We start from the raw sequence: 27,550 nt of genomic DNA, 5'->3' as shown, positions 1-27,550 counted from the left end.
TCCCCCAGAGAGGAGGCTCCCAGCCGCCCTCTGGAGGCATACTGAAGAAGCTTCTTGTTTACCGCGGTCGCGAAGAGGTCCACCTTCGGTGTGCCCCAACGCGAGAAAATCCATGAGAGAACCTTCAACTCCCACTCGTAGCTGACCACTGTCTACCGGCTGAGGGCATCCGCTGTGACATTCAGCTGGCCCGGGATGTATACTGCAAGCAGCCAGACACCATGAAGCACGGCCCACTCCCATATCTGGATAGACAGGTCCACGGGGGGGGGGGGGGGACTTTGTTACCCCTTGTTTGTTGATGTAATACTGACACCACATTACCAACAAGGTGGTCCGCATACGCACGGACAATGAGCGGTCTGAACGCCTTGAGCGCCAGAAAAATTGCCAGAAGCTCCAAATGATTTATGTGCAGGAGCTTGTCCTGAGGCGACCAGAGGTCTGAGACCTGAAGATCTAACGTCGCACCCCACCCCAGAAGGGAGGAGTCCGTCGTGATCATCACCATGGGGGCCGGGTCCTGAAACCCCGCACCCACCGACAGGTTGCTGAGAGATGACCACCAGTCCAGGTCCACGCTCATGGAATCCGGAATCATTATCAACTTGGAATCCGGGTCCACATCTTGAGACGAGGAAGAGCCTGCACGCACAAGGCCATGAGGCCCAGAAGCCTCTGGAACCACCAGACCGACATGCTCTCCGACTGCACAAACATCTGACACGTGGCCAACAGATCCGCCATTCTGTCCCCGGTCAGGTACACTCTGCAGTAGTTGTGTTCCAGCGAAAACCCAGGAAAATCAGGGTGACCGTCATGGAAGATTTCCGCCAGTTCACCGACAGCCCAAGATGGAACAGGAGCTGAAGGAGAGACTGGAGATTGCCTGCTGCTGCTAGCGGACAAGGGCTGCGTATGAGCCAGTCATCCAAATATGGATACATATGGATACCCTGGAGACGAAGATAGACTGCAATCACTGATGACATCTTCGTAAAGACGCAGCGCCGAGCTGAGGCCAAAAGGAAGCACTCGAAACTGGAAGTGCTCCTCTCCCAAAGAGAAGCAGAGATATCTCCTGTGTGGGTTCCAAATCAGGATATGCATGTACGCGTCCTGAAGGTGCACAACACTGAGCCAGTCACCCGCCTGTAAGGAGGAGCGTATCTGGCTGGGCGTAATCATCTTGAATTTCTCATGGGGTAGGAAAAGATTGAACTGGGAAAGGTCTAGGATGGTGCGCAGGCCAGCCTGGTTGGGTTTGGGCACCGTAAACAGCCAGGAGTAGAAGCCCCCCTCGCTCCCCGAGGGGAACGGGTTCCACAGCTCTGAGGTCCAGAAGTTTCTGAACCTCGGCTTTGAGGCAGGGCGAGCCCAACAGCTGAAAAGGAGGGTTGCAGTGTGGGTAGGGGGTAGAGGTAAGCGGAAGCCTATTCGAGCGACTGACAAGACCCATCTGTCTTTTGTGATGGTCTGCCACACCTCCCAATGAGACGCAATGCGTCCTCCCACCGGGGTCTGGGGCAAGTGCGGAAAACCCTCATTTAGTAGGTTTATCGGTGGCGGTGCCACCTGAACCTGAGGAGGCGGCTGAGGAGCGGGAGAAAAACTGCATCCGTTGTTGCCTACGGCGGTTATTCCCCGCAGGGGTGTCCACTCTGCGAAATTTGCGGTCGAGGAAGCCCCTAAAGCCAGAGGAGTGTCGACTTTGTGACAATGGTCACTGGGTTTTGAAAGGAGCCTTAGCCAAGGCAGACAATGACTTGGCTGTCTGCTTGCTATCCTTCATCTTGGTGAGCTCTACATCTGTTGTAGAATGAAAGAGTTCCTTACCATCGAACGGAAGGTCCAACACCTTGTCCTGCACTTCTTTTGAAAACTTAGTGGCATGCAGCCACGCCTGCCGTGAGGAATCAACCCCCAGCATAAAGCCCCGAGCCGAGGTGTCTACATGATGAGCCGCAGCTTCCAGGAGATCCTGGGCCAAGACCCTGGCGTCGGATAGGCCACCCTTGAAGTCTTCCAACTTCTCGACCGGGGTGTGCACCTCAAACTCAGACAGACCTTTCCACATGCGCATGTTACCTCCTGCTAATATCAACTCAGCATTGGCCTGCCTGAGCTGCAAGGATGAGTTGGCAAAGATTTTCCTCCCTAGGAAGTCAAGGAGCTTGTCGTCCTTACCCAGGACCCGAGTAGCCGTCGTGGAAGAGGATGCTGCAGGTCTGGATTGCAAAGTGGCCGCAGCCACCACTGTGGAGGAGGAAGGCGGACAAGACGACAGGGCCACCTCTTCCGAGGAATGTAGCCTGTACCTTGCGTCAATTTTCTTAATGACAAATAGTCCCAAGTGTGGTTTTTCCCAGACTCTTCAGACCTCGGCCAGAAAGTCCTTCTGCAGGAACAAGCCGGTACGCTCCAAGGGAGAGAGTGAACGCCCCAAAAATCACACTCCTGCGGAGCGGATGCCTCGGGCACCGAAACATCTAAGAAACTCATGTCCAGTACCCGGTCATGAAAGGCTCTGATAGAGCGGGGAAGGTCCTCGTTGTCCTGATCGCCTTGAGGGTCATCTGACAGGTCAGGATTCTGCAGAGCCATGTCAGGCACTGCCTTGTCCACTGGGGACAACGGAGGCACAGGCGGAAGAGCCGGGGGAGGCACCACGGGCAAGAGAGGTGCCAGCAGAACCACCAGAGGAATGGGAGGAGCCAGAGACACAGGTGGACATATCTCCTTGAAAAGCGCTTTCAAATATTCCCTCATGGGGTCGGTGCGCATAAGCGCCGGAAATTTACCGAAAAAGGCGTCCTCAGGAGATTGTTTCGGAACCTGAGGAGGCCTCTCATGAGGTGGACAAATCCAGGGACGTAACGGGAAAGGGTGCCACATCGGCCCCTCCACCGACGTATCCACATAAATCAAGGGTGCCGCCCCCGCGAGCAACAAAACATTGTGCGGAAGAGGCATCCGGGCGTTCCAATCATAAACCGGCCGGTAAGGATGTGCACAAGGGACCTTAGGTTCACCAAAGGGACCAAGCCCTACACCAGAGGCCGATGGCATAGTTGTAGGGATAGCACCTAAAATGGCCGCTGTGGTTGTGGCGGGAACGGGCGCCATTTTGTCCTCATCTGAGGGGAACTGCGACACGTGAGGAAGTGAGGCAGGGGTCCCCGTCAATGGATCAGGGGACTTAATCTTAGCCTTAACATAAGGAAACCCGGCAGAGCCGGTACTATGAGGCCTGGAATGTTTTTGAGACATACCAACCACCAAATTATCCTTCGAAAGAAGGACTTTGGCACTGCCGGTAAAAGAACTTTGCTTCTTTGCCCCCTCAACAGGTCTGGGTTCACCACAAGAGCGGTAACGGTGAGCAACCGCTTTCACCGACAAGGCCTTGTCCGGCCTCTCAGAACTGTTGGTATCTTTAGCCTCTGAACAAAGGACCTCGGACCCAAGCCCGGTTACAGCCATATCTGCACGGGCCTCGAACATCCGTTTGGTAACAACAAGCCCAGCCAAGGCCACAGGGCGCACCCCGGTGGTGTTTTTGAGGGAAGCCGACGGAGGCCTCAGAGCGAGCTCCAGTACCCCACGATTCAGTAGAACAGGGTCTACAAACAGCCCCCACAGGAGGGGCCTCGGAGCATACTCCGGTGTTCACAGGCCCCTTATGGAGAACCTCAGAGAAAACTCCGGTAGAATTATTAAGCCCAACGGGCACCTCAGGGCGAAACCCGGTGACAGAGCGATCAACGCCCCTCCGGACTGAGAGGAACCCGGAAAGGTATCCCCCGGCCGGGGTGTTCTGAAAAGTAAAGAACTTCCCGGGTGTTTTTTCTTCTCGTTGATGAACTCCTAGAAATGTGAAGGACGAGTTTGTCGGAACACCTCCTCCTACCGCTCCAACCGACGTTGAAGTGCCCGGACCGAAAGGAAGTCACAGTAAAAACAGGAGTCCCAACAGTGTTCCGGACCCAAACACTCTAAACAAAGAGGATGGGGATCCGCCCTCGCGAAGCGACGGTGACACGATGAACAATCTGGAAAGTCTAACTTGAAAGACAGACAGGCTAATAAACGAATGCTAGCGAGAGTCAAAGAGGAAAAAAGGAAAGAAAATCTTCCAAGTATGCAAGTGCATCCAGCCCCAATCGAGCAAAGAAAAGGACTGATGGGCGATGCGTGGGCGGAGCCAAGATGGGTGGGGTTACGGCCGCGTGCCAGGCCCCGCGCAAGAAAGCGAGGAAGGACACATTTTTGGAAAAAATGTGGATGCTTTTTACAAAGTGCTCCTGTCCCGTCCCACAGGACGGAGAGATGTCCAACAAGTATGGAGGAAAGGGGACGGGACGTAGGAGTAAATAAACACAAGTTATTTTCTGCTTGTACGTTGGGTGATGTCTTTCACCCTTGGATACCCCGCTTCCGGGTGCAGATCCCTAGAAAGTTCCTGAATGATACCAGGTGCTCCGATAGCTATGTTTTCTTGTTTTCGAGGGCCTGGCAGGTTCAAATTATCAGAAGAAAGATTCAAAGTTCTAGAGTTCTTCTCTGGTTTTATTTGGGTAATAGTTCTTCACCCTTAGGTTCCCCCTCTTCTGGGCTCAGACCCCTCTCGAACATCAGCCTCTCTTTGTCGGGTTCACTCTGGCATGGCATGGCATGCAAGGTCTTTCCCCCTCTTGTACTTTTCTTGATTGCATTCACGTGTCTGTGGCTGTTGGCTTCTCACCCCTTTGATTCTCCCCCCCCTCCATTCTGGGGTCAGATCCAACTCGACTGTTCGATTTCCCCAATCCAGTACACTATGGCTTTCAATGCAATTCTGTTGGTGACATTAGCAAATCTTAATGTCTTTTTATATAGTTCATTGTGGACATCCCTCGGCCGGGATCACTCTTGTCAACACACTATTTCGGGACTTTAAACTTCGCCCCTCTTTATCAGCATCCCTCTTTCGGGTTCACTTTTGCCAATCTTGTCAATCATGCTTTTTCCAATCAACTCCAACGATGCAGGATTCACATCCCTTAGCTTCACAATCATCGGTCGGTCAAAGACTTCTTTCGACTGACACAGGGTTTTACAAGGTCCCTGTATGACCACTTTGACCTCTTTTCTTACCTTTCCCCCAAGGCCTTCTGGTACTACTAGTTTCAACTATCAGGTAATCGTCCAGAGTTTCCCTTGGTGAGCTCCCACGTGGTGCCACACTCCTCTGTTGCTGGTTTCCCCCTTTTAGCCTCAATAGCTCTTTATGCTTTCACAGTTCAATTAGCCGTTTGCTACTTTTCGTTCAACACAGTTGGGTTTCTTATCAAGTCTCCCCTCGACTCAACGGCTTTGATGAACCGCCTGGCTTTCCTTCTCTTTGGAGTCAAGGTTGGTTTCACGAAAACAAGAGTCTCTCCCTGGTTTGGATATCAGCAGAGGAGGGTCTCATGTACCATTGACATCTGCTGCAACAAATGCTGGCTATTGTTTGCGGTCTTACGATTCCTTCTGCATGGATTCACAGGCCTTCATCGGAAAGGGCAAGGTTGCTTTTTTCCTGGTCACCCTCTCGGTTTGCGCCATCTTTCTCCTCCTCTTGAACTGCTGTGCTGAATTAGCTCTCTCTCGTTGTGTGGTCTGCCTCGCTCGCCTTGTGCTACACCTTTTATCCCTGTGGGGAAAAGGAAAGGGCCACCAGGTGTGTGAGGTTCTGGTCAATTGCCCGACTTTGCCGGACCCTTGAGTTGGGACATGTCAGGCAAACAGTTTTATTAGTACGTTGTCTTTCGTGGGGAAGAAAGTATTCGTGTCGGAAAGGGGAGGGGTTAGTGAGTCTGATTGTCCTTCAGGGTAGGATGGGGAAAAAGTGTTAAATGGAATTACAACCCTTGTACAAGGGGGTTTGATAAACTCATAGGGTGAGATTGATACGATTTGTGGGAGACAGGAATGACCAGTATTATCGTGAAATAAACAGGGGGGATTATGGGAATGGTTGTGTTTGTTAAAGTAGACTGGATCTTCGGAAATGAAGTAGAGGGATGTTGAGAAGAATGATTGGGCTTATTTGGGCAGGAAATCGGAAAACGGAGTATGGAGAGAGCGCTTCTGGGTCAACAGGGTTTGGGATCATAGTGCATGTTATACACAGATGTGTTATGAGATTTTGGTAGGAGCGATTCAACGGGAGGAAGGGAGGCAGATATAGTACGGCCTACAAAGGCTTCAGGGATTTCTTCATTGGTCATTTATTAGGCACTTATACAATTAGGTAAACTGCTCCAAAGCGCCCACAGGGCGACAGGGTGGGGACATGGGAGATGGACAAATTACAACAAAAATAAATTGAATAATAAAAAACACATAGTGAGACTAACGGGCAGGGGAGACAAACCTACGCCTTGTGAGTGTACAGAACGTGCAAGTGGAGGGATCTGGTCTTCTCCTTCCCCAATAGAATACTGATTCTCACCTAGAATGTTTCCCAGAGCACAACCCTGGGTTGCCCCATCCAGGTGATCCTCTCTCGTTAGTCTGCCCCTTATGTTGGGGTCTGAAAGATTCGTCCCTTCCCAGGCCATCTGAATAAGGGATTCTCGTGGTCTACCCGGGAGAATGCCCTCCGGTTTCTCACAAGCCTCCGCTGATCAGGAACCAGGACGCCAGCGACAGCTTGCCCAGTTCTGGATGTTCCACTGCACCCATCCTGCTGCGTCAAGGAATCCCTGTGCTGGAGATCGGGAGGTGGATGGGACCCTGGGAGCACACCTACAGCAGATCGGAGGGACAGGGGCGGCGGGGGGGGGGGGGGCGGACAGACATTCAGGATGTCAAAACCCACCAAAGCCTGAAACTTGCGTAGTGTCTGCTGGAGCATAGGAGTGGGCAGGAACGCATTACACCTGCGGTCATGCTAACAGATCTGGAAGGCATCTCCCAGAGACACCCAACCCCGTACTGCATTGAAGCAAACTAGGAGTACTTCGGATTCAGAGGGGATGCAAACAGAGCCAGGTCCACAACCACTTCCCCCCACCCCCTCCCCAAACACTGGAACAGGGGCAACAAGAAGTCGGTGTGCAACTCCCATTCGTAGGTGTTGAACCCCAGGTAGCTCAGCTGATCCACTTCTGCATCGATGTCCCTCGGGAGGTGGACTGATGAAATCCAAGCTCCCTTTGTTGGGGCCTATTCACAGATCGAGAACACATCAATTCTAAGGGGGAGTGGCGGCTGTGAGGTGGACGGGTGCCAGCATACTTGTTCAGGTAAAACATCAGAATTGTCCGTCCTGACCAGAACTGACTGGTCACTGATGAGGCAAAAATGCCTTGAAGGCCAGGCCCACTCCTCGGAGTTCGAGAAGATTGATATGCAGGAGGGCTTCATTCCTTGACCATGCAGCATGAATCGTGCAGCTCTCCAGCCCGTACAAGAAGAGTCTGTAGTTACCACCTGGGTAGGCTCCGGTCTGGTGAAGGGGGCTCCCACCGAAACATTGCCATCCGTCAGCCACCAGCGAAGATCAGGCAGTTGGTGGAGAGGTATTGGGATCCTGTCCGACTGAGATCGCGACTCCTGATCCCAATTGGCTGCCTGGTGGAGCTGGAGACGCCCCATCTTGAGGCAAGAATGCTTTACAGTGAGCACGCAGGAGGCCACCAGGCCCACAATGTGCTGGAACCACCATGCCAAGATGGTTGCGTTGGACAGAAAGTGCCCCACCGCCCTGCGGAGGGACAGAAGCCTCGCAGGCATAAGGAACACCCTCTGAACGGTAGTGTTCCAACTGACCCCTAGGAAGACAAGTTCCTCAGATGGGCACAATTGTGACTTCCTCTGGTTGAGGGAGAACCCCAGCGGATGAAGGATATCCACCAATCTCTGGCAGGAGAGTACCACCCATTTGGGTGACACCGCCCTCACTAGCCAGTCATCGAAATAAGGGTCCAGATGGAGGCCCTCCAAACAGAGAAGGCAAGCCACTGCGTTCATCAACTTCGTGAAGACACCAGGAGCCGAGTTCAGGCAGAAGGACAGCACCATGTACTGAAAGTGGTACGACAATCGTGAAACGCAGAAATTTCCGATGGGGTTGCTAGATGGGAACATGCAGGTTCGCATCCTTGATGTCAAGGGAACACATCCAGTCCCCTGCACACAGAATCGGCTATGTTCACGTGAGTAATCTTGAGAAGTTCCAACGCTAAAGACAGATTTAGAAATGACCGGTCCAGGATAACCCTCGGGCCAGCCTAGTTACTCTTGGGTACCGCAAAAATCCTCAAATAGTAACCAGAGCCTCCGTCTACAAGAGGAACCGGTTCTATTGCTTGCATCTCCAATAGCAAAAGGACTTCCTGTAAAGGACCAGATGTGACGAAGAGGAGGAAAGGATGGTAGAGGAAGACTGAAGCCTGTGGACACTACGGATAGGATCCCCAGGTTGCTGAAAAAGCACTTCCACGAGTCCTGGAACAGAGCCAATCGGCCTCGACAGGTGAGCTGTGTTCCAGGCCTTGACATCACTGCTTTTTGGCGTCAGAAGTGGGAACAGGGGGAGAGCAGAAAAAAACCATGCAGCGTCATCTGCTGTTCCTCCTGTTGTCACTGGGCAACTTGTCAGACCTCTGTGTACTGCGGTTCCGGGTCCTCTCGAAGCCAGTGAAGGCCCATGGCTTCAATTCTTTCCTGCCCTGGGACTGAGGGAAGGATTTCTGACCTGGCTTTGTCAGGATGGCCAAGGACTTGGCGGTTTGAGTGGACATTTCTTTGTGAACTCGTCATCAAGTTGTCGAATGAAAAAGGTCCACGCCCTCAAAGGGCAGATCCAGGATCCGTTCCTGCATGTCAGGTGAAAACTTGGTGGCATGCATCGAAGTCGTCCTCATCTCGACCCCAAGGCACAGCCCTTTCATGGCTGTGCCGATGTGGGATACGGAAGACTCCATAAGGTCCTGCGCAATGGGCCAGGCCAGCCCGGCCTTGAAGGACTCCCGCTTGTCCGAAGGGAGTTCAGGCAGAAATTCCCAAGCCCCCGCCCAATCTTCTGATTAAACGCGGATAAGAGGGTGCCTGCGTTGGCTTGCCACGGATGCAGTCCTGAGATGGAATAACAGCTCTTTCCCAAAGACAAGGACTTTTCCCTCCTTGGAGAGGCAACTGGAGGTACAATACAACAAGGCTGCAGCCACTACAAAGGAATGGGGCTGCAAGTAGGAGGCAAGGTGGATTGGCTCCCTGTCCATCAGCCTAAACCTGCAGTTTAGCTTCTTGTTCATCTGCAACACCTGGAGGACATCCTTCTAGAGGGGGATGCCAGACCGGATAGTGGTAGGTTTCCCCAAGACCTCGGTTAGCAAGCCCGACTCCTGGGGGAATTCCTCAGGAAGAGGAACCCCCCCACCCCCCGTCGCCCAGGAACTGAAAGGCAATCATGAAAGGCCTTAATGGATTCCACAGGCTCGTCGTCCTGGGCATCATCGTCCGGCCCCCATTTTTCACAAGCCGAGGGGAATCCGGGCACTGGGACATGCCCTGGCGGGTCTGCCCCCCCCTCCCCCTCAGGTCCAGAGCCGCAGACAGGTCCAACAACTGTTATGGGGGGGGCGGTGGTGGAGGAAATGCGGGGGTCAGAACGACCAGATGGGCCTGAACCAGTGGAGGGACTGGCATCAGAACCATGAGGAACAGGAGTACCACCCAGATGAGGGGGTCGAGCGGCACTACCTGCAGGATGACCTTCACAATATCCTTCAGGAGCCCCTTCATCTAAGGGGAATGCATGATGAAAAGAAAGCGCTCAGAGAAGCAGTACTCACTAGCCGCCGGGTCCCTCAGGCCAGGACCTCCGAGGTGCTGGGCCTCCGCTCCTGGTGAAAGCACTGAGGTGGCCGATGCGTATAGCTGTACGGCTGTGATGGGCAGATGTATTTCTGAGGGGACCAGAAGCCTGGACCGTAGGATCCGTGGCAGCTTCCAGAGGGAAGGGGGGGTGGGATCATCCTGCAAGGCCCCTTCGATTAGCAAAAGGACTGGCGGGCCCCAACCTGGCCGTCTCGTGCCTTTCTGCCATTCTGAAGACTTGCGCCATGCCCTGGGTGGTAGGGCGCAGTGGCCCTGGGCCAAGAAGCCTCAGACAGGGAGAGGATACAGCTTGGGTCTTGCACCCGAAGCAGAGGCATCGACCTCTGATCACTCGGGTAGGAGATGAGCTCTCAGCTGGATCGCTGGTAGTTGGAACGCCCTTACTCACGACCTCGGAGGGAGCTACATTAGGCTAGATGCACTCGGCACCTGTGCCGGTAGCCGTGCTAGATCTATATGAGGACAGACTCTTGGAGGCAATACTCAACAATCCCTTAAACCCAATGGTATAAAATGAGCTTGAATTTGATCGCCCTTCCGAGGACAGCCTGGTAGGGCCCCTGAGCCCCCTCCATCACCGCTCCAGCCTGGAAGGCCTCAGGTCTGTCCCCAGAGCATCCGAAAGAGCCCTGGGCCTGTTGGCTTGGGAGTCGGTAGCGTTAGAGGCCTCGAGCCTGCCAGAACCTGAATCAGAGGAACACTGATCTATGGGAGCCTCGGCAAAGGAGTCACCGCGCTGTGGAGCCGCGCTGAACAAAGGGCCTACCTTGTTTTAAAGAGGTCCTGGAGACAAATTCCTTAGACTGCGGCATCAGAGAAATGTGGAAGATCTCCCTCGACCACGACAAACGATTCTTCAATGCCCGCTGACAGAGCGATGAATGCCGAACATAACCCATCGGTGGTCGGGCCTCAAACACCCAAGAGTGCATGGGGGTCCGAGGTCAGGAACGAGCAGTCGCATGAGGCACATCTTGTGAATCCCCCTGCGGCCGACATGAGGCGAGGCACCAAAGGAAAGTGAAAAAGAATTGAAAAAACAGGGAGCAATCAGAAAGCTAAACGTTTCAGCGCTGGCTGCCAGGTCCGACACCATCCTTGTGGAAAAAAGGGTGCTGGGGCGAGGTGCCGGAGGGCGGGGCCTCAGCGGGGCGCTCCCACACCGGAGAACATGGCCACTATACTAAATTTAAAGGCGGAAGCTCCATTTTATGCTGCCAAACGTTCCCGTACCATCCCCAAGTTGGGGCACAGTGCACAAGGATGGAGGAAAGGGGGCGGGACGTACGAGTAAGGTGGTAACAAGACTGTTTGGTTAAGATCGTACTAATTTGTGCAGTCAGTGTTGGTCTATCAAGGTTTTGAAAGTGGGAGGCAGCCATGGAATCGTTGTGCCTCCTGCAGCAGCAAGTGAAAAGAAAAATCTTTGCACAAAAAAAAAGGAAAAGGAAATAATTAGGTATACATGGGACAGGCTACTACAGTATAGTTGAAGTCTGGATGGGATTTATAAGGGTTAGAGAACCAGATCACCACCATAGGGAAAGGAGTGCCTTGTAGCACAAAGTTTCAGGTGGTGAAGCTCTCCTCCCATGGACTGAGCACTAATATTAAGGTATGCTCACAACACTCTGGCATCACAGGGGCTCAGTAGCGCCATTTGAGGCAGATGGGTCAGAATGGGAGGAGTGTCCAGAGAAAGCTGAGTCCCAACATATGGGGATGGAGTATTGGCTGAAGCTTTCAGAAAGATGCGGAGTGGAGGAAACAAAACCTGCAAGTGGTGCATGACAGGGCAGTGCCAGGCCCAGCATTGGCAAAAAGAAACAGTGCTGCTATGGATGAGCTGACCTTAGGGACTTGGCAGAAGGCTTATTACAGACCCATAAAAAGGTTATATTCAGCACTCTACATTAGCACGTAGCTACTGTTTTCCTGTTAATTATTCCATCATTTACGACAATGGGAAGTCGGAGGATGGCATACCTGCCCGCATCGACTTTGGCAGTCTGCCTGCGAGAATAATCTCTCAGAGTCAGAAGCATCGCCAAGTTAAATCGTCAGATCTTCCCCCTTCAAGTAATATGGAAAAAGCGTCAACTGTCAGAAAAACAAGTGGAAGTTTCTTTGATGGGCTTGCACAAGGAGCTCAAATCCATACCATATTCATCACCTTCATTAGATACATTGTGAAAGCTCTTAATGAGCATAATCCCTTACCTTCTAATAGGGAAGGTAAAGGAAGCTGAATGGGTGTCCCCTTTTCGGAGCTCATAGACATAATTTTATTCAGGTGGTGTAATTCTGGGAAAAATACAACCTACAATTGGGTTTAAGTTTGTACTGAGCTTTGGCCACATTTCCAGTCAATTCAGTGGTTAAACAAAACCCTAATGACAAGACCAGGCAGGCTAGATGTTACTGTTTGCAGGGGTGGGCTACCCAGCACCTTCCTGATGTTTTGGCCTGGAAAGGGACCACGGGAGTTGTAGTCCAACAACATCTGGTAGGCTACAGGTTGCCCAAGACCGGTTATACCATGAAACCACGAGCCATTCACAAGACAAGCCTACATCAAAATTGGTTGTATGGTATTAGATATACAAAACCCAAGGTGGGAACCTCCGTAATCACTGGCACCTTGAGGTGAGAACATACAATTAAACGTGCCAGGAAATCGAGACTAACTAGAGGGAAGGCAGAAAGCTAGGAAAATCAAATCATTATTTCATTTTATTTTGATTTGAATGTAAAAAATCATTAAACATTTTAATCAGTTTTAGTTGTAAAAACATCCTATAAATCATTCATCCATACATTCATTCAATCTAAATAAATCCCTAAAACATTCAATGGTTTTACGATGTAAGAGGAATATACAATTAATTTCCAATTAATTTCACATATACAGTTAACAATAGTTCATTCCAGACAAAGTATCGACTATTGGTGCCCATAAATGTAGGTCTTCTTTAAAACACGGGCTTCCCAGTTGGTAAATAGTTTCGACTTGACAAAATATATAAGTCTTCATCAGGATGGGATGAACATTAACAGATTCTGCAAACCTCGTTTGGGTTCGCCTGGTAACTTGTGTTCCAGTGGCCTGGTAACTTATACTCCAGTCGCCTCTAGTGCACATCAAAATTGCTCACTCTTCAAAATATAGGCTAATCTTCGTTTGAAAACACTAATTCAGGCCACTGGAAAATGAAATAATTATTTGATTTTCCTAGCTTTCTGCCTTCCCTCTCTAGTTAATCTCGCTTTCCTGGCATCACTTTGTGTTTCATTGTATGGTATTAGATACCACCATACATAATCATGCAGTTAACCTGGTGCCATGACAGAAAAGCTAAGTACAATGCATGAGCAATTTATTTCACTTTAAAACAAAACGTAATCAAAACTACTTACAACAACTGAAGTTAGTATATGAACCATTCGCATATTTGCATAGATTCCATCAAATGTAATCTGTAGGGGGGGGAAAAATGTATTATAAGCACTGAACATAACCTTCTCAGAACTTCATACAACAGACTCTACGTACAGGTCATTTTGTACACACACAACACAATCAGTTCACTTCTGAATCAAATGTCACCTACAAAGATTCTAAAAATAAATTTCACTAGTCAGTAGTCCATGTGATGAATCCAATTCATTTTGAAGAACACAATGTGTATTTAATTTAATCTTTATTTACTTACAAAGTGCCTCATGTTCAAATGCACTTCTAAAGACGCACCCATAATGTTTAATGCATTCTTTTTTTAAGGAAGTGCAATTTAATAACTGCCCAAATTGACAGATTTAATCAATGACCAAACATATATAATTTCACCAAGTTATAAAGGTTATGTTGTATCCCGGTGCTCAAATGGTGCATGCAAGATAACACTATTTGCAGAATGAGATTCCCCAGTAAAGGGAAAGTAAACTAACCTACTATACTCCTGCAGCATGATTTATCACTTCAATAGCAATCCATAAAAAGCATTTCCATTCTTTTAGCAATGCATTACTGTCCATATTCCATATCATTCTCCAAGAGATTCCCATTAGATGTGCTGCTTCTGAACTCGGGCGACAATGACAGTGGTTTGAGAAAGTTGTAAATCACATAAGTACTAGGGATAAGAGGGCGTGGCCAATGAGGCTTCTGCCGCCGCCAAAAGATCCTGAAAATATCCTGGTTGCAGACAGGTGTGGGTGAAGTATACAGCAGCATGGGAGCTGGTCCAGTGCCCGAAAGGACGCTGCTCCCCTCAAAATAGAAGCAACACTGAGGGGGCGAGCAGAGCACGAAATGAAACCCAAAGACAGGAGCACTGACGCCGCCATGGCCGTAACTGAGTGAAAGGGGCCCCCATACGGATCTGCATAGTGCGATGAACCCTGCAGACTTGTCGTAGACTCCGCGCCTAAAGTCTCTTCCCATGTGGCCTGGGGATGGCAGCCGCTACCTGATCCTGGCCCTGGGGGTAGTATTAGCCGGGTGGATCACATGGGAGGAGACGGCAATCAGGGGAATGTGAGGACATTGTCGTTTCCACCGAGGAAACCAGGAAATTCATCATTTCCGGAGGGTGAGGGTTGCCTGGTACCTGACTATTTGATGGCTCGTTAGTATCATGACACTTCCTCTCCCAAACCTCTTTTAAACGAAGTGTGGTAGCTCTTGATGCCGAAAAGGATTTTGATCAGGTAGACTGGAGATTCCTGATGGGGGGTTTGCAGAAATTTGGGCTGGGAGATCGAATGGGAGGGATACAAGTGCTCTATATGGGTCCGGTGGCAAAAGCGACAGTGAATGGGCTGCTGTCTAGGGCATTTGAATTACAGAGGGGGACTAGACTGGGTTGCCATCTCTCAACCCTCCGATTTGCACGAACGATGGATATGCTGGTGGAATGGCTAAAGAGGGCCCCAATGGTTGTGAGCATTAGGGTGGGCACAAGGGAGTTTAAACTTGGGCTCTATGCGGACGATGTGTTGCTGCACTTTGAGAATCCAGCCTGTTCAGTCCACGCAGCACTAATAAGTAATACGGGGAGTACTCAGGGTTTAAAGTAAACCAAGACAAATCGGTGATCTTCCCGATTACTCAGGGGGTTGGGGGACCAAGCAGAATGGCACACTTGAGCAACTGGGACTGCAGATACAGAATTATAGCATTAGGTACCTGGGAGTCAATGTTGTTAGGCCGGGGGAAGACCTGGACGAGGCTAACTACCCCCCCCACCTCTCTTTAATAAATTATTTACAGAAATGGCACCATGGGGTAAGGGACAGCTATCGTGGATTGGACGATTAAAAGCTATAAAAATGAATCTCCTCCCGAGAGTATATCTTTTCCAAATGCTCCCGATCCGGACTCCAGAGGCATATAAGGGAGGCCAAGACACGGATCCTGCGGTTCCTGTGGCAGAATAAGAAGCCTAGGGTGGGATACGAAACGCTGATACTACCAAGGGATCGAGGGGGCATGGGACTCCCGGACCTCATGTTATACTACAGAGAAGCACAGTTTAGGGCAATGGTCCCACACCTGAGGGAGGACCCGGAGAGACAATGGGTATTCCTAGACACTCCACACATGCTCCCGGCAACGGTGGGGGAATGGCTCTGGGTACCGAGGCGGAGTCTCCCGAGAATAATCAGTGAACATCCATTTCTAGGGGTCCACTGGGAGGTGCTGAGCATGTGAGGAAAAAAGGGGGGAGATCACATCGTGGCCCTCACTGATGAGCCATACATGGGCACCCCGGGTTCAGGATAACATACCGGAGGTTTCGAGGTACCAAACATGGTTTGAGGTCAGGGGTCTTCAGAGTGGGACAGCTGTGGAAGAATGGGAAATTTGTGACTACTGAAGAACTAGAGGCAGCCTTGGATATCTGTAAACTATGTGTTCCTCTAGCTTAGATTAGATTAAAGGGGATTTTTACAGCCGAAACATTGAGGGAAATCTAATCAAAGAGACCTCACACCAGTGGAAAGAGTCCTTGATGGACATACAGAGATGAAGGGCCTTATAACGCACCTCTATGGAGCCCTACTAGAGTCTAAGGGGGAGGCGGCACAAGGGCTGCGTCACAGATGGGAAAGGCACATGGGCACAGAGCTAGAGAAACACCTTTGGCTACAAATGTGTCTGAGAGCTTGCAAAAAAATCAATTTCCTGCCAATACAAGTTGCACGGTGTGAAATTACACCACCGATGGCATTATGACCCCGAGGCAGCTATCCAAGATGTTCCCACTGTAAATCCCCAATGTTGGCACAGATGTGGCAACACTGCAGATTATTAGCATATGTGGTGGGATTGCCCCAGGGTGCAAGTGTACTGGTCTGAGGTCCTTGGGTGGATTAAAGATGCAGGGGGGTGTTTTGGCCACCAGGGGGCGCACGGATGAGTCGCCTCTCCGTGTGAGCGCTCTACATAGGGTCCGGAAAGTGGCAGTGAGCCCCCACTTCGAGACCCCCCCCAGAGTTGATTTTTGAGCGAGAGACGTGGGACGGTGTCCCCCCCACATGAGAGAAAACCCGGAGAAAATCGGAGGCGGCATCGTGGTGAAATCAACATCGGCGCTCTGAGGCCTTCGCCGCGGCGTCCGTTCCGCGGAACTTCCAGTCCAGGCCTGCGTATACGCGGGAAGAGCCGCCTTCTGTGACTGACCCGGCGCACTTCTTGGAGCTCCGTGAGGAAACTACTGTGCACTACCGCTCAGTGCAGCTGGGAGCCCCCTCTGACACCCCCGCCGTGGCACGGTAAGCGGACCCTTCGTCCCCCCCCTGCATCGCGGGGCAGCTGTCCCCTCCACTGCTGGTCTTTGCCGGCTGTCCTCGGCCTGACGGCACGGTGAGGCCTCATCCTCCTCCCTACCTACCCTCCAGGGGGGCCCTCTCCGGTGTTGCGGGAACGGCACTCGCTGCCTGAGAGGTGATACGCTTTAGCTGCGCAGCCGGTGAGGGGGGTGAAGGAGGACTCTACGAGTGCATATTGGAACAAAACTCGAGAGACCCTCAAGAGCTGGTCCTTCGCGCGGGTGCTACCGTTACATCAATAGGAGGCCGCTAGGACGTTTTTCACCCTGCCAAGTGCCCTTCATGGACCCTAAGACCAAGTTGGCGAAATACACGTTTTCACCAATTGCCAGATTCCCAGGGCCCTCCTCGATTTCTACAATGTCGACAGCAGGATCCGAGGCTGCCGCGACCAAGGCGGATGTAGCTGATCTGCTTGCCGAACTGAGGGGCATGCGAGCAGATATTAGTAACAGGATAGATAAGATCACGCAGAGGATGGACAAGATGGACGACAGGCTCGAGCAGGTTGAGCACAACCAAACATCTCTGAACACACTGGAAGCACAGATGGATCACCGCATTGCAGACATATCGAACAGAGAAGACGAATTGCGCCTTAAGGTCGAGGACCTCGAAAATAGGGAGCGTCGTAACAATATTCGAGTCTTTGGTCTTCCTGAGAAAGAGGGTGAAACCGATCTAGACCTGAGGCAATCGTTACACACTATCCTGAAGCTCCTCTACAACGATGACTCAATTTACGCACCTAAAATTGACCAAATCCATAGGGCTGGAGGTAGACCGGGGGCCCCCCCGAGATCGGTCCTGGCTCGATTTCATAACTACGCGGACAGAACACGAATCTTGGACAAGGCCAGAAACGCCCCACAATTGTCCTTGGAGAACTCCGCTATTTCCCTCTACCAAGACTTGTCATCCCTCACACTAGCAATGAGGAAAAAGTGCTCTCCGATCACGAAAATGTTGAAAGACAAGGGCGTCAGGTACCGATGGGGGGTACCCATTCTCCCTCACCTTCGAATGGGAAGGCTCGACATTGAGACTTGTCACGGAGAAAGACATTGTTGACTGTACGTCAGACCTGATAGGTTCGCCGGAAGGTGCCCCCTCTCATGAGGATCAAGGAACATTTGGTGGCGAGTGGAAAATCAAGGCTTCACGGCGGAGGAAGATCCCAGGTTCTAGGAAATTCAGAAAGATGAACACCTCCCAGGACATGGAACACTGACAAGGTGCCTGAAGTGCTTTGGCATACCCTTGGGTAAAAGGTAAACTGGGCAAATTACTCCGCCGAGGGGGTTACGAACTCATGCATAAGAGTCAACCTCCTGCTATGAGACTTCCATAGATGGCCTGCAGGCCAAAATGTGAAAGGTCACTTTCTCCAAGTGTGAGGTATCTTTAGCTCTGTGTGTCTCAGACGCTCGGAATGTGATATGGCGTAATACTCACGTTGCGCTAGCTCCTGGGGGAGGGTTGATGACTCTGTTATTGAACCATTGTTATTGTTAGGTGCACACAAAAGTTGGGGGCTCACTGATATAAGTGACTTTATTATGGTAGGACCGCCTGTTTTGCGGTCTCCACTGGTGGTCCGAGTTCGGCTGGGTGATGTCAACCTGGGCGAATCGGGCGCCCAATGTGTTGGGGATGGGGTGGGGGATGGGGGAGGGGGAGGTTGAGAGAAACACACTTTGCATCAATCTTGATCCAACAGACATGCAGACACACCTTGGCCACACTGAAGTCTATGGTATGCATCAGACGATTTGGTCGTCGGCCTCCGTGGGATTTTCTGGGATCCACTCATATAATGACGACCCATGCATAACGATGGCCGACAGGATATGTGCCGTGGCACAGATGGAATGGCCGCCCACGATCACTAACTACACCTACGATGGCACTCGCACCCCGTAGGGACACATTACGCATTTGCACACTCAACGTCAAAGGCTTGAACTCTCACACAAAACGATCAATGGTGGCCAGGGAATTCAGAAGATCGAATGTAGACATCTTGTTCCTTCAAGAAACGAGATACCGGAGGGGTGAGGAGAGAGCCATCCCGTCAAGGGAGATTGGGCTCGCCTACTGGAGCTCGGGTATATTGAAAAAGGCAGGGGTGGGAATTCTGGTTCGCAAATCCCTCCGAATGACAATTCTTGACATATGGACGGACACTGAGGGTAGGGCGATCACGGTTGTAGGTAATATAGGGGGCATAACAATCACTCTGGCCACGCTCTACGCACCCAATCAAGGGCAGAATAGTTTTCTTCACAAAATCTCCGAAAAGGTCTTTAACATGGCTAAGGGGCACACGGTCCTGGGCGGGGACTTTAACACGTGGATGGACAGCTCTATTGACAGGCAGACCAGGGCCGACGCAATAGACCCGCCCAACACTCGAACTGAGGCCGAAATTAAGTCTACCCTTGATCTTTATGGCCTTGTAGATAGCTGGCGACATCTACACCCGTTGGACAGAGCTTTTACCTTTCACTCCCTCCCCCACGACACACTCACACGCATCGACTATATCTTTCTCTCCAACGATCTTCTACCTGTGCTGCAAGCTGCTACTATATATCCCTCCGCATGGTCAGACCATGACATGGTTGCAATTGATATATCCTGGGATGAGCTGTCACCCCGCAATACCAAATGGAGGTGTAACAAATCCCTTTGGGCTGACCCGGTCTTTAAGGAGACCTTTGAAAAAGAGATCGAGCAATTCTTTCCCACTAATGATACAGGGGAAGTAGGGAAGGTAACTGTGTGGGAAGCAGCCAAGGCTACTTGGAGGGGAACCCTTATAACGGAAGGGGCCCGAAGGAAAAGGGAACGTGCCCTGATAGAAAGGGGCATTAGGGAGGAGCTTGCCGTGGCTCAGAACTTAGCGCAGACCACCCCGTCTGACAGACCTAGGTACTTAACTGAAGCTAAACAACTCAGAGAAGAATTGAGGATTCTTATTGCTGGCAAAACAGCACAGACCTTACAGTGCCTTAAGCAAAAATATTATGAGAAGGGGGACAAAGCAGATGCTCCGTTAGCAGCTCGCCTCCGTGCGCAGAGAGCGGAGAGATGGGTTGATCGAATTGAGAGGACTGATGGCACTCTGATAGATACAACGGTCACGTCCCCGAAGGACATACAGGAGGCATTTGCCTACTTCTATGAAGATCTATATATGTGTGACCCTCCTCCCCCTATAGGAAGCGTAGACGCATATCTTGAGGGAGCGCGTCTTCCCACCCTCACAGGTGCGGAGGCCGAATCCCTAGATACTCCGGTCACTGAGGAAGAAGTGGAGAGTGCCATCAAGAGGCTGAAAATAGGGAGAGCCCCAGGGGATGATGGATTTACACCGGGTTTCTATAAAGCATTTTCCACCCTCCTTGCCCCCTTCCTAGCATCCTTGTTTAACCATATTTTCAATACAGGTCAGGCCCCCCCGTCCTTCTCTCAGGCCCTCCTGGCTGTAATTCCTAAGGAAGGTCGAGATCCCAAATACTGTAGTTCTTATCGACCCATCTCGCTTCTTAACATAGACGCTAAGGTGTATGCTAGAGTCATTGCGGCTCGACTCGAGACATATCTTCCTAGATTGGTACACTCTGACCAAGTTGGCTTTGTTCTTGGCAGGCAGGGCGCAGATACCATGCGGAAAACACTCCACTTACTACACGAGGCACAGGGAATGAAGGGGGACCCATCTCTTTTGTCGTTGGATGCTGAGAAGGCTTTTGATAGTGTGTCCTGGGACTTTTTAGAAAGAGTGTAGGTGTCATATGGGTTGGGACCGAAACTCTGCCGCGCCATTAAAGCATTGTACACCTCCCCCACGACATCGGTGGCGGTGAATGGAGGATATTCACGCTGGTTTCCCCTTGAAAGAGGTACGAGACAGGGTTGCCCATTGTCAGCAATATTGTTTGTGATGTCCCTTGAACCATTGGCGCAGAAACTAAGAAGTGACGGTAGAGTTAAGGGCATCACGGTGGGAGACAGGGAGTACAAACTGGGGCTATACGCGGATGACATATTGCTTCACTTGACCGACCCCTTAGATTCGATCCCAGATGCGCTTGATATAATTGAGGAATACAGTACATTGGCCGGACTAAAAATCAACACAGGGAAGTCAGTCCTCCTCCCGATTGATAAGAGTAGGGATTCCGAAATCGTACGCTTTGCCCCGCTAGGAGTCCAAGTCAGCCTCACTACACTCCGTTACTTGGGCATTAATGTCACCCGCGACCTTGACTCCTTATATGGAGCTAACTTCCCACCACTGTCACACGCCCTACAGAAAGATAGCCAACGGTGGTCCAAGCTCACAATCTCCTGGATGGGCCGTTTAAATGCCATAAAGATGATCTTTCTCCCTAAGATATTATATTTGTTCCAGATGCTCCTCGTTAGGATGCCCCCGGAATACTTCATGGATGTGCGAAAAATGTTTTTGTCCTTCCTGTGGCAGGGCCAGAGACCTAGAATTCCAAGACCCTTACTCCAGCTCCGCAAAGACAACGCGGGAGTAGGCCTCCCGGACATGGAAACATATTACAGGGCGGCGCAACTTAGAGTTCTTGTCCCACACTTTAGGCAACGTTCGGAACCCCAGTGGATAGCGCTGGATAATTATCACCTTCGTCCCTTTATTGTACCCGAATGGTTATGGGTCCCCAGATCCCAGTTGCGTGAAAGAATCAGATCCCACCCTATCTTAGGTACGCTATGGGCAATTTGGAAACCAGGCAGGAAAATGATGGGAGTCACGACGTGGCCATCTCCCTTGGGTCACCTTTGGTCACCAGGGATCCGAGACGCAATCCCAGAACCGGGAAGCTATGAAACGTGGTACCAAGCGGGGCTGGAAAGAGCGGGCCAATTATGGCACGACGGAACCTTTATAACCATACAAGACCTCCAGGAGGCGCTCGGCATAGGCACGCTCTCAGTTTTCCTGTACTTGAGACTCAAGGGGGTTATGACAAGGTCAATCTGGAAGGACCAGCTGCAGAGGGATCTTACCCCATTTGAAACAATCCTTGATCGATGTACGGGCTCCAGAGGTCTGATAAGCGCTATTTATTCGGCCCTTATCGAGATTGATATCTCCCCCTCATTGGTGCTTAAGGGCAGATGGGAAGCAGATATGGGCAGACAAATCTCCGAAAAGCTGTGGCTAAACATCTGCAGACACACTGCGAAATCCTCAATATCCTGCCAGTACAAACTCCATGCCATAAAACTTTTGTATAGATGGCAGTACGACCCGACCAGGCTTGCCAAAATGTACCAGGGGGTTAGCCCATATTGTTGGAGGGGTTGTGGGAAACGGGCTGGTTACTGGCATATGTGGTGGGGGTGTGCCATGGTCCAGACCTACTGGTCAGAGGTTCTTAGCTGGATCAGGGATCTGGACGATGAAGAAAGGGTGAAGCAGCCAATGTTCATCTTGTTTGGTCTGATCGAAACAGGGGACGAAGTTGTAAAAGCACCTAGGATGGTACAAGGTTTACTGATGGCTGCACGAGCCTGCCTCACTATGGTGTGGAAGAGGCCCAAGCTCCCTAGTAAAACTGAATGGCTTGGGGTTGCCCAGACTCTCTATAGAATGGACTACCTGACTGCCGCTTTACGCGGAGATCTTACTGATGTCGAAAGTGCCTGGTCTGAGTTCAGAGCCAAGCATGCCTTGTAAAGACAATGTATGCAGTATATTGTTGCGATTTGTGCCAATAATGATAACAAACGAAGATTTTTGTTGTGGCGGCTCCTTGAGTCGTGTTATGTGTCCTGGTCGGATATCATATTTATACTCGAAGCTTTCTGGTGTTGTCTCATTGTTTAATGGTGTTTCTCAATCACGTATTTGGAGATATTAGAGAGGGGGGGAGGGGGGAGGAGGGGCGAGACTGGGTTTTGTTAATCTTATTCATTATACTGTTTAATTGTCAGGAACTACTGCATATGATATATGAAGATGGTATTTGTCTTACATGCTCCCTCTAATTATTTACTGAAAAATTTAGGATGTAAGTGACTGTTGAGCTTGTACAAAATCAATAAATTTTGAATTTAAAAAAAAAAAAAAAAAAAAAAAAAAAGAAGATGCAGGGGGTGATCGGATAGATTTGAAGATTTGAAGAAAAGGGCTAACTGTTGGTATGCTCTTCCACTGTTGGTGCATTTTCTTCTCTTGGCAACCCGGGCAAACCGGGCTAGACACTGGAAAAGGGCGACTCTCCCCACATTGTAAGAATGGGTCAACACAGCAAAGTAAGTATATTTGATGGAAAAGATCACTGCAGCTACTCGTGGAGTGGGTGGGGGAGCAGTAGAAATGGGAATGGCAACAGTTCTGCAATACCTTTGGGTGAGAAGGGAAGGAGCAGAGGACGAGGGATACGGGCCCGACCTGGCCCGACTACAGACTGGACAATATGCGCGCATCCTGAATGACAATAAGTTTGAACTTGTACCTTCTAAACCACTCGGGCCTTGATATATTTGAAGGCGTTTCCTGGAATCTAACGTAATGAGAAATGTCGCTAGGGAGGGAACAAGGGTAAGGGTAAGGGGGGGCGGGGCGCTGGAGTGGCAAGGGTTTCAGTTTAAAAGTTTGAGTTACTGTGAGGGGTGTTCCCCGAACGCTTTTCTTTATTGAATGCCTCACTATGTGGACTCCCAAGGGACATACTTTTGGAAGGACACAACAGCTGCTTTTCCCCGACCAGATGTGTATGGATGCCCTTTGGTGGTTGAATGCCTTGAAACTTTAGGCCTCAGAAAAACATGAGGCTATCCGCCAGAAGATGGAAGCCTTCCGGGTCCCCGAATGTAACGAAGAGTTGTGAGGAGCTTCTGAGTTCACTCGTTCTATCGAGGTAAAACTTCAGGGCTCACCCGACTTCTTGATTGTGCAGAACTCTCTCAGCAACAGAGGCCAGGTTCGGGAAGATGATTGGTAAAGAGATCGACTGGTTCAAATGGAAATTAGTAACCCCCTTAGGAAGGAAGGATGAGTGTGAAGCACAATCTCATCCTTGTGGAAAGTGAGGAACAGAGGTTACACAGAAAGAGCTTGGAGCATGCTTACTCGCCTTGCCAATGTAATTGCAATCAGAAAAGGAACTTTCCAAGAAAGGTACTCAAGATCGGTAGAGGAAGCGGCGAGGATTACGAATCTGAATCGGCGGTAAGAGATGAAGAAGACCGCAAAGTGTCCCTTGATGACTGGATTAGCCAATAAAAAAGAACAGCTGTCTGTAGACAGGCCGCAAAGGTAGACAAATAAGTCCTGCATGATAGGACATGTATGCCAGAGGCAACCAAGTCAAATGCGAAAGACAGAACAGTGTTGAGAGAAGCATGCCTGGATCGAGCTCTTTGCTGCATTTCCAAAAACCAGAACCTGGCTGCCACCAAGAGGCCATGAAGAGGACAGTGCAGTTCAATGTGCTCCTGAGTTTGCAGAGTGACCAAAGAATCTGTGGTAATGGAGGAAAGGCATAAGCTTTCATGTCCCACGTGAACTCGAGGGCGTCCCCCATGGAAGACGCTCCGAGCCCGTCCCTGGACGCATAAAGAGGAAGGTTCCCGTTTGATGATGTCACAAAGAGGTCCACCTCTGGAATGCCCCAATGCTGAAAGATTTCGGTGTGGACATCGTTGTTCATCACCCACTCTTAACTCGCTGCCGATTGGAGGCTAATGGAGTCTGCAGCCACAATTGATGTGGCCCGGGATGTGTACAGCTTGGAGCCAGGCATTGTGCTGGATGGCCCAATTCCAAATGTGGATAGCAAGGTCCACCAGGGGAGGAGACTTGGTGCCCCCCCTGTTTGTTGATGTAAAACATTGCTACGGAATTGTCTGTGCAAATACGGACCACACTGTTGGCGATAGTTGGTTGGAAAGCCTCGAGCGCCAGAAAAACTGCCAGGAGCTCCAGGTAATTCATATGGACCCGCCGGTCTTGATGCGTCCACAAATCATACCCCTCGAGGTGACGCAGTGTAGCCCTCCCCTCTCCAGAAGGGAGGAGTCTGTGGTAACCGTTACTTGTGAGCAGGGCTCCTGGAAGGAGGTCCCCACTGAAATGTTGCTGGTGGACGACCACCATTGAAGATCTGCCATCATGCAAGATGGAACTGGAATCATCGTGTAATCCGGTTCTGTGGCCAAGGACCAACTGTGCCAAAGAGCAAGCTCAGTTCGTCTCATCTTCAGGCGTGCAAGAGGAAGTGCTAATACGCAAGAAGCCATGAGGCCAAAGAGTCTCTGGAACCACCAAGCCATCATGTGAGAGGACTGGACGAAGAGCTGGCACGTGCTCGACGGATCTGCAAACCTGGATCTGTCAGGAAAACTCTGGTACTGACGGTATCCCAACGGAAACCCAGAAAGATCGGGTCTTGACAGACCATAATTGAAGAGTATTTCCACCAGTTCACCAACAGCCCAAGATGGAACAGGAACTGAAGGAGTGACTGAACATTGGGTAGTCGTCCGTGGGCAAGGACTGCCCAGGCGACAATCAAAGTATGGATATACATGGATCTCTATGCCACAGGCATAGAGAGTGGGGACCCCTGTAGCCTGAGGAATGCTGCAATGACCGACATCTCTAAAGACATGGGATGCCGTGCTGAGACCAAACAGGAGCACACGATACTGAAAATGGTCTGCTCCAACGGAGAACCACAGATATTTTCGATGCGGGCTCCAAACCAGAAGGTGCATGTAAGTGGCCTGAAGGTCAACTACACTGAGCCAATCGGCGTTCCGAAGAGAGGACTTTATCTGGCAGGGCATAATCATTTTAATTCTCTTGGGGAAGAAAGATTGAACTTGGAAAGATCGAGGATAGTGTGCAGGCCTGCCTGGCTGGATTTGGGCACTTTAAACTGATGGGAGTAGTAGCCCTCCCCTTGCTCCCCAAGGGGAACAGGTTCAACTACTCTGAGGTCTAGAAGCATCTGTCCCTCGGCCATGAGGGAGGGTGACCCAGACTACTGGGAGGGAGGATTGAAGGGTGGAGTAGGGCGGAGGGGCAAACGGAAGCCCCCCGAGAGACTGACAAAACCCATCGGTCTTCGGGGATGGTCTGCCACACATCCCGATGAGATGAAATTCATCCTCCCACCAGAGTCTCGTGTGACCGATGGAAAACATAATTTCAATGTTTTATCAGTGGAGAGACCACCTGTTCCAGGCAAGGAGGCTTTTGGCCAAGAGAACAACCGGCCACCTTGCCGTTGCTGTTTATGTTGGGGCCCGCCAGCTAGAATTCTGCTCGGTGGTCCTGAAAAACTCGGAACCCAGAGAAAGACCTTGTTTGAGACCCCCCCCCCGACATCGGAGGTGCCTATGCTGGTGTTTTCACAAGAACCAACAATGACTTGGCAGTTTGAGTGCTAGCCTTAGTTCCTCGTCAGTTGAGAAGTTGAACAGTTCTTTACCCTCGAAGAGGAGATCAAGCAACTTCCCTGAACCGATTTCGAGAACTTCATAGAATGCAGCCACGCTTGGCGGGAGATGCCTACCCAGACCATAAGGCCTCGAGCAGAAGTGCCTACGTGATCTTCCGCAGCCTCAAGTAGATCCTGTGCAAGAACTCTGGCATCCGACAAGCCACCTTTGAAGTTCTCAAGCCTATCAGCAGGAATACATTTGTGGAACTCGGCAAGCTCCTTCCACAGCTCGACATTGGCAGCCGTCAGCATAAGCTTGGTGTTACCATAACGCTGCTGAAGAGCTGAATTGGGAAAAAACTATCTTCCAAAAGGCATCAAGAAGCTTGTCCTCCTTGGAGAGGATCTGGCACGCTGCAGTAGAGGATATAGAGGCCGGCATGGTCTGGAGCGTAGCTGCTGCCACCACCGTCAACGAGGGAAGTGGGCATGCGGACAAAGATATGTCCACAGAAACATGAAGCTTATATCGAGCATCAATCTTCTTGTTCAGATGCTGCCCGGAATTAGGGTTTTCCCAGACCTTACATGCCTCAGCCAAGACATCCTTCTGGAGGAACAGGCCGATGCGTTCCTGTGTCGACGGAGTGAAGGCTCCAGAAAGCACCCACTCCTGTGGAGCTGGGGCCTCGGGTACTGGAATGTCTAGTAGCGCAATCATATCTAGCACCCCGTCGGGAAAGGCTCTAATAGAGCGAGGTGGCTCATCAGTGTCCTGGTCTGCTTGGTCCTCGTCCAGTGAAGCGGGAGCAGAAGACTGATCCGCTGCACGTGACACCTCAGGGCCTAAAGTGTTGTCTGGCAGAGCACCCAATGCCCTTTCTACTGGGGAAAGCAGAGGCAGAGGAGGAAGTGGTGGAGGAGGTCCTGCAGGAAGAGGTGGCACCACCAGGGCCTGCGTAGGATCTGCCGGAGCAGGAGGCAGTACAGATGGCCCAGGATACATTTCCTTAAACAGATCCTTAAAGTACGCCTTCATGGGATCAGAATGCATAAGTGTCTGAAACTTTCCAAAAAACGCATTCTCGGACAAAGGTCTAGGCGTGGAGTGGGCAGAGGCCGCTCGGAAGGGGCATACCCCCATGACCACGAGGATGGTTGCCAGGATGGACCCCCACCAATTGGAACCACATAGATCAAAGGTGCAGACACGGGAGGGAGAGAGACTGTATGCAGCAGCGGTGCCCGAGCATGCCAATTCATTGGAGGCCAGAACAGGTTCTTACTCTCCACAAAGCTTTGAAAAGGCTGCTCAGCCCCAAAAAGAGGCCCCACAGCACCAGCCGTAGTGAAAGTTGGTGTAAGAGAGGTAGTCAAAATGGGTGCCATGGTCCACAGGGGGTTGGGCC

At 50.9% G+C, this 27,550-nt stretch overlaps 1 protein-coding gene across 10 annotated transcripts in view; it reads right to left on the bottom strand.

The window, feature by feature from the left end:
• Positions 1-27,550, bottom strand: part of ATXN2 (ataxin 2) — a 2,542,428-nt gene that overhangs the window by 2,396,277 nt on the left and 118,601 nt on the right. For all 10 annotated transcript variants that reach the window (XM_069619525.1, XM_069619517.1, XM_069619521.1 and 7 more), the window contains exon 3: positions 13,291-13,350. In XM_069619525.1, coding sequence (XP_069475626.1) covers positions 13,291-13,350 — 60 coding nt within the window. The remainder of the gene's footprint in view (positions 1-13,290; positions 13,351-27,550) is intronic.

This window comes from Ambystoma mexicanum, chromosome 10 (genome assembly GCF_040938575.1).
Source record: "Ambystoma mexicanum isolate Mex_15411 chromosome 10, UKY_AmexF1_1, whole genome shotgun sequence".
In the NCBI taxonomy this organism is placed as follows: Eukaryota; Metazoa; Chordata; class Amphibia; order Caudata; family Ambystomatidae; genus Ambystoma; species Ambystoma mexicanum.
Note: the sequence above shows the minus strand (reverse complement) of the source record. Positions and strands in the feature narration are given on the sequence as shown.